We start from the raw sequence: 11,761 nt of genomic DNA, 5'->3' as shown, positions 1-11,761 counted from the left end.
TCCTGATTTGAAGGTTTGTTTTTTGTTTTTTTTTCCTCCTAGACTTAAAAGGACGACAGACATGATGTTTGGTGGAAAGCAGGTGGTGGTCTGTGGCTATGGAGAGGTAAACCACTTCTTGGTGGTTTAAAATGCATTTTGATGAATGTTCTAGAATATTGCATGCATACAGTAAAGAGTCTATCATGCACCACTTTAGACAGGAGCGAATAGTTTTAGAGAGCTTTAGCTGAAGTACATTTCTCTCTCACTTTGTATTTTTGTTATTTTTCTCAAGTGTTCTAGCACTACTGTTTGTGATGTTCTTTTAGCTTGTGTTTTGATTATAAATCGTGAGTGTGGGTGTTCTTATGCATATGAATGTGCTAAGCAGGGGCCAGGGGTTTGTTTATGAACTACATTTACTTGTTTTTCTTGTTTTTTTCCCAGGCACGAATCTATTCAGCAAAATTACTTTTGGGGGGTAGAAAGGAAGCTTTGAAAACTGTTTTCTCACTTACTTTCTTTATTATGTGTGCTCTCTCCCTCTTTAGGTGGGGAAGGGGTGCTGTGCTGCTCTGAAGGCCATGGGCTCCATTGTGTATGTAACTGAGATTGACCCTATCTGTGCCCTGCAAGCCTGGTAAGCATGCAGAGGGAGAGCTGCACTTCTTTTATAGTGTCTAACATGCCACTCTGGAGCCTTCATACCATATCTTAAAGAGCCCAGATCCTGATGGAGGCTGCTATAACTCTAAGCTTCTTTCTTTCAAAGGTCAAGAAGCTCTGCTTAGAGAAAAGTGAAAAATGTATAATTCTTATGGAAATAGTAACAGGGAATACTTTGGTTCAGGGGACAAATATCCCATTAACTTTTCCATGTGTAATCCCTGCCTCTTTGAAAATAAATGATCAAATAATAAAAGAAAGGTTAGCAAGATGGTTCACCTGCTAATTTGAATTTGATCTCTGGAACCCATGTAAAGGTGGAAGGAGAGAACTGATTCCACAAAGTTGTCCTTTGACCTTCACTGGTGCAACATGGCATGCGTGCACCCCTACACATATACATATAACACACAATAATTTCTTTTAAAGGTTCAGGCCTGTAATCCTAGCACTTGTAAGACTGAGGCAAGAGGATTGTAAGTTCCGAGTCAGCCATGACTACAGAATGAGACCTTGTCTCAAAATTAACTAATTAGAGCTGGATGTGTTAGTATTTGGGTGCCTGAAGCAAGAGGACCACTACAAATTTGAAGCCAGCCTGGGCTGCAGAATGAGATCAAATTGTACTTGAAGATACAGCTTAGTGGTAGCGCGTGTACATAGCATACACAAGGCCTTGGATTCAATTCTCAACAGGAAAAAAGGGAGAGGGGGAAGTAAAATAGGCTGTATCAGAGACCTGATATAATACACTAAAAAGAAGACTTTGTGGTAGTCCTCCCAAAACTATATAAAAATCTCCCAAAACTGTAATAGTCCTTGCAAAACTATAAAAATCTAATCATAAGAAATTATCAGACAAATCCAACTTAAGGGTAAAACCTGCCAACTCAGGGGCTGGAGACATGGTTCATCGGTTAAGAACACTGGTTGTTCTTGCAGAAGACCCGGGTTCGAATCCCAGCACCCACATGGCAGCTAAAAACTGTCTGTAACTCCAGTTCCAGGGGATCCGGCAGCCTCTTTTTTCCGCCGTGGGCGCTGCACAACACGGATATTGGATCCCCTGGAACTGGAGTTACAGACAGTTGTTAGTTGCCATGTGGGTGCTGGGATTCAAACCCGGGTCTTCTGCAAGAACAACCAGGGTTCTTAACTGATGAGCCATCTCTCCAGCCCCAATAAATAAAATATTTTAAAAAATCTGCCAACTCTTGAGGGAAGTATAAGTGGGAATTTGTTTGCCTTATTCTTATAATCCTTTTTATTTTTGAGATTTTTTTTTAAATATTTTATTTTATTTTTATTTTATGTGTATGAGTGTATTGCCTGCATGTATGTGAGTGCACCCCTGTCATGCAATGCTGCGGAGGTCAGAAGAGGGCTTCTGGTTCCCCTGGAACTGGAGTTAAGAATGGTTCATAGCCGCCATGTGAGTGCTGGGAATCGAACCCAGGTCCTCTGCAAGAGCAGTCAGTGCTCTTAACCACTGAGCCATCTCTCCAGCCCCAAGATTTTATTTATAATTATGTATGTGTGTGTCTGCGTGGGGATATGTGCACCAGTGCAGGTACCTGCAGATGTCAGAAGAGGGTATCAGATCCCCTGCTGTGGGTGCTAGGAACTGAACTTGAGTCTTCTGTAAGAGCAAAATGTGCTTTTAACCACTGAGCCATCTCTCCAGCCCCTTAATTTTAAAATTCTTAAGGTTCAGATGTGGTGGTGGCACATGCCTTTAATCGTAGCACCCAGGAGGCAGAGGTAGGCGGATCTCTGTAAGATCAAGGTCAGCTTGGTTTACATAGCAAATTCCAGGCCAGCTGTGGCTATATGGAGACCATGTCTCAAAAAAAAATTCTTAAGGTCCAAATCCTTAAATTTAAAATTAAAAGTAGGGCCGGCGTGGTGGCGCACAGCTTTAATCCCAACTCTCAGGAGGCAGAGGCAGGCAGATCTTTGTGAGTTCAAGGCCAACCTGGTCTACATAGAGAGTTCCAGGCCAGTTGAGGCTACATGGAGAACCTGTCTCAAAAAGACCGAAAAAAAAAAGAATCTAGATCTTGGGCTAGAGAGATGACTCCATGGTTAAGAGCACTGGCTGCTCTTACAGAGTACCCAGATTCAAATCCCAGCAGCACCCACATGGCAGCTAACAATTGTCTATAACTCCAGTTTAGGGGATATCTGATGCCCTCCTCTGTTCTCTGCGGGCATTGCATGACACTTGAGTACACTTACATATATACACAGCATAAACTCTTACACATAAAATTTAAAAAAAAAGAATTTAGATCTTGTCCTAAGCTAGGTAGTCTTATTCTGAAATATTTTAAACAAGGAAATGACATGTTACAAATAAGAAAATAATTTTACAAAATGATTTTGAGAGATGTAAGCCTAGAATCAGTGAGATTGGAGCAAGCATTACTGCAGTAATCTAGTTAAGAAGTAGTAAGACCTAAATTTAGGAAAGCCAGCATATATAGAATAAGGGGACAGAGCCAGGCACAGGGGCACACACTTGTAATCCCAGCACTCAGGAGGCTGAGGTAGAAGGATTGCCTCAGTTTAAAGTCAATCTGTTCTACAAATTGAGTTGAGACCATGTCTTAAAACCACCAAGAGTGGTGGGATCAGGTGGGTGGAGGGGTAGCAAGAGACTTTTAAGGAATTAAGAAAACAGGATCAACCAGATTTGGTTACAATTTCAATTAGGAAGGAACAGTAGGCAAGGACATTCTAGCTTACTTGGCTCATATAGTTGCATAAATATTAATGCAACTGATCAAGATAGAAACTACAGAAGAAAAAGTCCATGAAGATATGGAAAAGGTAATTTATTTTCAAAGACAGTAAGTTTGGGATCTCTGAGGAAATATTCAATGGATTATTTGGCTATGAAGCTTCCAAGAGATGTAACTTAAAGATGCAAATTGAACCTTGCCTGGTGGTACACGCCTTTAATCCCAGCACTCAGGAAGCAGAGGCACACAGATCTCTGTGAGTTCAAGGCCAGCCTGGTCTACCTGGTGAGTTCCAGGCCAGCTGGAGCTGCAGGAAGATCCTGTCTCAAAAAGAATAAATAAATTAATTAATTAATTAATTAAATAAATAAGTAATAAATAATAAAAAGTGAGGGTGGAGATTAGGTCAGTGGTAGAGCTCTGCCTAGTATGCCCAAGGCCCGGGTTCTATTCCCAGCAATGGGGCAGATAAAAAGAAAGTGCCAGTGAGTCTTCTGTGAATGGTCATTTGCAGCCAAGAGCAGGCTCTATAAATGAGTATTGAAAGAATAGAGCAGTCTATTGAGGAATGCCACCAAGTACCAGTACTTACAACTTGACTGGTCAATAGCAATCTGTAAATGGAGAAAAAGCTGAGGAGATAGCTCAGTGGGGTATAATTGCCTATCATGCACGAGGCCCTATATACAATCCCCAGCACCACAGAAGGGGGAAGTTAAGTTTTAAGAAGGCAAATGTTTAATGTGGGAGAGAAATCAAGTACTATGAGAAAGGAAGAAAAAATTTTCTTTTTTTCTTCCAGGTGATCTTAGGAGAACAGTTTTAGTGGGATAGTAGATTCAGTGGCCAACTGTCATTTTCTAGAAATTCAATTGGGAATCTCATGGTGACACTTGCTTGGCTCCCTATTATCAGGAAGAAATAGTCCCAGTGATGTGAAGGAAGCTTTTATTTTATTTTTCTCCTGTATAAACTAACAAAATGGTTGGAAGTTTTCACTGATAAGAATAGTCCAAGCAATGGCTTGGTGGCACAAGCCTTTAGTCCCAGCACTCAGGAGGCGGAGGCAGAGACAGGCGGATCTCTGTGAGTTCGAGGCCAGCCTTCTACAAAGTGAGTTCCAGGCCAGGTGGGGCTATAGGGAGACCCTGTCTCAAAAAGACCAAAAAAAAAAAAAAAAGGCAAAAAATAAATAAATAAAACAATAGTCCAAGCCAGATGTGGTGACATATGCCTATAATCCCAGCACTTGGGAGGAAGAGGCTAGAGGATCATGAGTTTGAGGCCAACCTGGGGTACACAGCAGCAACACTGTGTCTTGAAAACAAAACAAAATAAACAGACCAAAAATCATTCCAGCTATCCCAAGAAGTGACATTGTACCTACTAAAGGAATTTGATGCCAGCTTTTAAAGAAAGGCTCTGCAGCTACCTGCTTAGTTTAATTGATCCTGCTTTATTTCTACAGTATGGATGGATTTCGACTAGTGAAATTAAATGAAGTCATCCGACAAGTGGACATTGTTATTACCTGTACAGGTATGATTGTGATGTATTAAATGGGGTAGTACTTGGGATGCTTTCATGGAGAAATAGAAGGTGATTGGAAATGTTCTGAATAACACCAAACTAGAATAGCCAGAGATAGGGGATGGGGGCAGGCATAGGAAAGAAATAACTCAATAAAGCATTTGCCTTATAAGCATGAGGATCTGAGTTTGATCCCCAGAACCTATGTAAAAAAGCCAGGTATAGTGGCATACGTTTATAATCCCAGCACTGGGGAGACAGAGACAGGAGAATCTGTGGCCTCACTGGCCAGCCAGCCTAGCTTAGTTGGTGAGCTCCAGGCCAGTGGAGGACACTCACCGATAAGGTGGGTGGCATTCCCGAGGATGATCTCCTGTGTGCACATGTACATGTGTTTACACACACGCACATGCACATGCACACACTCGCGCATCAGAAAGAACAGTCCAAGAAAACAGTCCTTCTCTTTCAGATTCTTCTTAACCTATTTAGAGTATGTAAATATGTCATTCCTATAGAAAAGGTTTCCTCCACCCTTTATTAAAGCTAGCATATCCTCACCTATCCTTAACTACCTAGGGAGAGAGCTAGAAATGAGATGCATCTGTAGAGGTTTATTTGGGAAACCAGATCTTAAATTACTACATATGATTGAGAAGTGTGTGCTAGTAATTTTTCCCAGAGCCTTAAGCATGCTAAATGTATGCTCTCCTGCTGGACTACACACCCAGCCCCTTCATTTTTTGCTTTACTTCCAAAAACAAAGATATAGCCAGGCGTGGTGGTGCACACCTTTAGTCCCAGCACTTGGAAGGCAGAAACAGGCAGATTTCTGTGAGTTTCAAGGCTAGCCTGGTCTACATAGAGAGTTCCAGGCCAGTTGGGGCTATAGGGAGACCCTGTCTCAAAAAGACCAAAATATAATAATAAATAATAATAATAATAATAATATTTTGTTCCATTACTGAGTTGTTTTTCAAACACCTTTTTATTTTTATTTTTTAATATTATCTTTATGAGTATGTATGTGTCTGGGTACATATAAGTGTACCTATGTCATGCAGTGCTCACAGAGGCCAGAAGAGTCCATCAGATCCCCTGGAACTGAAGTTACAGACAATTCTTAGCACTATGTGGGTCCTGGGAACCAAGCCCAGGTCCTCTGAAAGAACAGCCAGCCAGTGCTCTTAACTACTGAGCCATCTCTCCAACCCCTTAAGCACTTTCTTAGTGGTATCATATACAGCACAAAAAGTGTTAATCTATCGATGTATTTCAGTATGTCTCTTTTGGTGGATGGCTTAAGCTTAAGGTGTTATATCTAAGTAGACAATTCCCCAATCTGAGATCACAAAGATTTATGTTCTTCTAAGGTTTCCATACCCGCCCCCCCGCTTTTGATTTTCTTAAGATAGGGTTTCCCTGTAGCCTCAGCTAGCCTGGAACTTACTATATAGACCAGGCTGGCTTTGATGTCACACACATCCACCTGCCTCTGTCTCCTGAATGCTAGGATTAAAGATGTGGTCCTAAGGTGTTTTTGTTGTTGTTGTTGTTGTTGTTGTTATTGTTTTACTACTAAGAGTTTTAGAGTTTTTTGTTTTAGATTTAGGAATATGATTCAGGGGCTGGAGAATCAGCTCTACAGCTAAGAGCATTTGCTGCTGTTACAGAGGATCCAAGTTCCCAGCACTCACAGTTTCTATAATTCCGGTTCCAGGCAATCTTACTATCTCTTCTGCCCTCCACAGGCTCTGCACATACATGGCACACATACATACACTTAGACACACATACACATAAAATCAGTAAACTAATATATATATTTTAAAATATGATCTGGGGCTAGAAAGATGGCTCAGCAGTTAAAGAGTGTTGCTTGCTATTGCAGAGGACCCAGGTTCAGTTTCCAGCATCTACATGGCCGCTAACAACCATCTGTAACTCCAGTTCCAGGGGATCTGATGCCCACTTCTGGTCTTTGCAGGCATTGTATGACACAGGTGCACTTGCCTATATGCAGGCAAAATACTCACACACATAACATAAATTGTTTATGTTTTATTTTTTTATTTTATGTATATAAGTGTATTACCTGCATATTTGTAAGTGCCCCCATGTCATGCAATGCCTATGGTGCTCAGAAGAGGGCGTCAGATCCCCTGGAACCCAAGTTATGGATGGTTATAAGCTGCCATGTGGGTGCTGGGATTTGAACCCAGGTCCTCTGTAAGAGCAGCTAGTGTCTTAACTGCTGAGCCATCTCTCAAGCCCATAAATAAATGTTTAAAAATTCTAAAAAATAGTCCACTTAGAGTTAATTTTTACATAGTGTATGAAGTAGGGGGTTCATACCTACTTCATACAATATTATGAATTACCTATATTCTTTTATATAGGTATCTTCTGTTTTTAAGGTAACAAGAATGTGGTAACCAGAGAACACTTGGACCGTATGAAGAATAGCTGCATCGTTTGTAACATGGGACATTCCAACACGGAGATTGATGTGGTAAGATCATTAGTGATCATTACTGGGGACTTTTTAATTTTCCATTTTTTCTCTCCTTCCCAAGTAACAAACTGGAAGATGAAAGAATAGGGTTATTATTCATCCTGAACTGTCCGAGACTGTCCTAGAAGAGCTGTCCATATCTACTCACTCACTAGCCCTATGGCCTGTGCTTATGGACAAGATAAAGCTGCTGCTTCTCAGCTTAATCATTTGAAATGATTGTCATCTTCCACCCAACTTGATTATCCACCCATACTGTGTACTATTTATTTTCCCTTATGCTTAGGATTGAGAGCTGAATAAATTCAATGTGAGTCAGAATGGCAGTCAGAATTTGGGGGATGTTTGGTTTTACATAAAGATGAGATAAGTAGGCTGGTCCATGGAAACACTCAAGGGAGAGAGATCTGTGGGCTATGGTGAATACATTGCCTTAGAATGACTGTGTCTGTCAGATACTGCAGTTTCTTCTTTTCTCTCCCTCTTTCACTAGGCTAGGCCTCCTTAACATATTTTCCAAACTGTAATAATTGGATCTGTAGGTGTCACATTCACTCCTATGCCACGGTGTAGCAGCATGCACTCCTCAAACTTGGAAAATCTATCACTTTGGTTCTCTAATTTGATTATAGTCATCCAAACTCCTAATAATAAGTTGTCCAAGTAATAGTTAATAGAAGTGTTATTTATTTCTTTTCAGACTTACCAAAGTATCTCTCAGTATGACTTTGACTCTGGCTTTAAGTTTTTATGGCATTTTTATGGCACATCTGTCTTTCTCTCTGGGTAACTGGCTCAACCATAGCATGCTTTCATCTCCACTGAGGGCTGCTGTGATTGAGCTTCAGCATTGCCAGGTAAGGATCAGCTGACATATCAAGAGCCTTTTTGGATAATATCTATTTTATGTGGTTTCTCCTTTTAACCTTATGTCTATTATTCTGTCATTCAAAGCAGCTGGCTGGGGATGTAACTCAGTGTAGAGTGCTTGCCTCACATACATGAGGCTCCAGGCTTAATCCCCAGCACCACCAGCACCAGAAAGAAGGAAGAAAATAACTGGCAAAATAATCCTCAAAGCCAATGTCTTCTACCCTGGGGGTCTGAGTGCCATGGCTTCATTACTCTGTCTTTTCACTATAGTTTAGTTTGCTTGCAATTAATAATTTAGTTGTTTAATGTAGCTGATTCCTTTTGGGGGGCTAGTCCCTTAAGTTTCCCTTATTAGCTATGCTGCCCTTTTGCTAAATGATCAAAGACAGAGGAAGGAAGGAAGTTTTTCGTTCTAAAACCTCAGGAAACTGAAATAACTCCAGATACAATCATCTAACATCTGTATTTTTACTTTATCTCATTTCACCCCCTTGACTTCTCTGTGAGGAATATTCTTCATTCTGTGAAGAGTTGTTCTTACCTTCCTACTGGGAAGCTAAGACATTAAATAAACTGATAAGTCATATAATTGGTTCAAAATTAAATTTAAGCACAGAATTCAGGTGTTTTGACTACAAGTTCTAGTTTTGCTTTGTTTTAGTTTGTTTTTCATTATGGTATGCTTTCGCCACCTGACTGGTAGATTACGCTTAACTTCAGTGTGTGATAATAATCTCTCCTTCTGAGGCAGTTCAGACAGGAACAGTTCCTTAGGATAAATGCAGGAAAACCATTTACCTTCAGTTACAAATACCTTTGTGTGATTGCTGTATGTCACTTACAGTTTTAGATGCTTGGGAGTCAGTGAACAAAACAGATTCCTACCCTCATGGAGCTTATGTTAATGAGAAGAAAAATTAAACATAATGAGTAAGTAAAATTCACAGGACATTAGACAGTAAAAGCACCGTGGAAAAAAGAAAAAGCAAATTTTAGTAAAGGGAATTGAGTACTAGGTTGTATTTTTAAGTAGAATAATCAAACTGAGCCTCATTAAGGTAATGTTTGAGCAGACTTGAAGGAATTGGCCAGGTAGATTTTTAGGTGAAGAGCGTTTTAAACAGAAGCAGCAGCTGATACACGTGTTCCAAGGCAGGAGCAAAACTGCTCTATTTGAGAAAGGACAGGAGGCCAGTAAACTCGGCAACAGTGAGCCCAACGCAGGAAGAATGGAAGATGAGGTCAGAATGGTAATAGGCCAGATCTCTTCTAGTCTAACTGCCCATGCTAAAACCTGATTATATTCTGAGAAAAACAGGGAACCATTGTAGGATTTACAATAATCTGACTTAGTTTTAATACAGCGGCTTTCATTTTAAAAGGATCATTCTGGATAGTGTGTAAAACTTGGTTTTACAGTCATTGTTAGGTAGACACCCCCGCCCCCCATATTTCCCATAGCAAGATCCAAGGGCCATCTCTCTTTTCTTTGAATTCTACTTGGCAGAAAGTACATGGATAAATTAAATGGTCCAGAAAGGGACTGCTCAGAGGGCTTTTGAAAATTTAAATTATCCGTATTTGATGGTGGTATCACAGGATGTGTAAAGTAAAATTTAAAATAATAGAAAACTCATCGCTCATGGCTGTAATCTCAGCACTCAGAAATCTGAGACAGAAGGATTGCTGTGAGCTCAATGGCAGCCTGGGTTATGTAGTAAAACCTATCTCAAAACAAACAAACAAACAAAAAAGGAAATAACAAACTCATCAATAATTGAAACCAAAGTGTTCGTTCACTTATAGCAAATACATCCTGAATACTGGCCCTGCTCTGTGCCAAATTTTAACTGAATGAAAAGACATTGACCATGAAGTTTATATTCTAGTGTGGGTGATAGATAATAGACAGTTATTGTCCATGTAATGTTGAATAAAAAATCAAGATGAGGATATTGAAGACACTGTTAATTGAAATGGTCAAGAAAGGTATCTTTGTGGATAACAATAGAAAAAAAAAAGCTGAATGAAATAAAAAGTCAAGTCATTTGAGCACTATATTCAGAGAGAATGGTAAAGCAGGGTAGCTCAGTGGTAGAATGCTTACACATGTGCATGGACCTGTGTTCAGTCTCAGCATTATAAAAAGAAAAAAATAATAATGGCAAATAAGAAGACCCTGAGGTAGAAATCTGCTTCAGTGTCTGAGGAACAGAGCCGTGGTGGGGCAGGTGAGATAGTTCAGCAGGTAAAGGCACTTGTGGCTGAGTCTGAAGATGATTTTGATCCCTGGACTCCACATAATAGGAGAGAACTGACTACTACAAGCTGTCCTCTGACCTCCACACACATGCCATAGCACAATCTTCTGACCTCCACATGCATTTGGTGGCACACACACACACACACACACACACACACACACACACACACAAGCAAATGTAATGTTTTTTTAAAAAAGAAAATATCGAATCTGTTGGTTAATGAGCTCCAGCAGCATTCTATATATGTCTCTCCTGTTAATAAAATGTCCATTTTGGCCAAGTAGACTGTAAGGCATAAAGATTATCAGGCAAAGTTGCCTTTGAGACTTGGGGTGAGTCCAACCTGAGGGTTTATTTCCTTTCCTTAGAGAATCAGGATATGGGCATACTGACAGTAACAGAATTTTTTATTGAGCTTTTGTAATTTCATACAACAGTTATTAATCAAATTTAGACCTCCTCCCCCACCAGACCTCATGTATTCCACCATGCATATTAAGTCCCATCCAATCAAGCATCTGTATCTAGATGTCCTTCCATGTAAATCCGTCTACTGGAGTCTAGTCAGCCCATCTAGAGATTGTATGTAAGGCATATTCTCCCTCTCCCAGTAGATTTCATCTAAGCACAAAAGAAATCACTGGACAGTTCTGAACAAATAGATAACAAATTGTAACTGACCTACGTTTTTAGAAAATGAGTCTAGTTTTGGCTGGGCATGATGGTGCATGCCTTTAATCCCAGTACTTGGGAGGCAGAGGCAGACGGATCTCTATGAGTTCAAGGCTAGCCTGGTCTACATAGTGAGTTCCAGGTCAGCTGGGGCTGCAGGGAGACCCTGTCTCAAAAAGAACAAAAACAAAACAAAACAAAAAAACAGTCTAGTTTTTGTATAAAGAAAAAACTTCTGGAGCTTGAGTAGGGATAGGGACAAGAGAAGGCTAAAGGCTTGATTAGATGGGTCAGCAGCAGAGGTGATAAGAAGTGATGTGACCAATGGGATTTGCCAAATTGATTAGATGCAGAGTATGAGGAGAGACAATTCTTTATAAATATACCTAGTGTCAGTATTTGGGAAAATTGTTTGGTAAATATTTATCCAGTTTTGTAATCAAAATTTAGAGTAGAGAGGGGAGATTCTGTATAAATCTACTTAATGTTACTTTGTGGGAGAATTATTTGGTAAA

The 11,761-nt window shown here is 40.1% G+C and overlaps 1 protein-coding gene across 4 annotated transcripts in view; it reads left to right on the top strand.

Annotated features, from left to right (window-relative positions):
* Ahcyl2 (adenosylhomocysteinase like 2) overlaps window positions 1–11,761 on the top strand; it is a 203,413-nt gene that overhangs the window by 182,461 nt on the left and 9,191 nt on the right. For all 4 annotated transcript variants that reach the window (XM_008846362.2, XM_008846361.2, XM_008846365.3 and 1 more), the window contains exons 9-12: window positions 43–106; window positions 534–622; window positions 4,861–4,931; window positions 7,340–7,434. In XM_008846362.2, coding sequence (XP_008844584.1) covers window positions 43–106; window positions 534–622; window positions 4,861–4,931; window positions 7,340–7,434 — 319 coding nt within the window. The remainder of the gene's footprint in view (window positions 1–42; window positions 107–533; window positions 623–4,860; window positions 4,932–7,339; window positions 7,435–11,761) is intronic.

Source organism: Nannospalax galili, unplaced genomic scaffold, assembly GCF_000622305.1.
Source record: "Nannospalax galili isolate Female #2095 unplaced genomic scaffold, S.galili_v1.0 scaffold660, whole genome shotgun sequence".
Taxonomy (NCBI): Eukaryota; Metazoa; Chordata; class Mammalia; order Rodentia; family Spalacidae; genus Nannospalax; species Nannospalax galili.
This window is presented reverse-complemented; position numbering and strand designations above follow the sequence as displayed.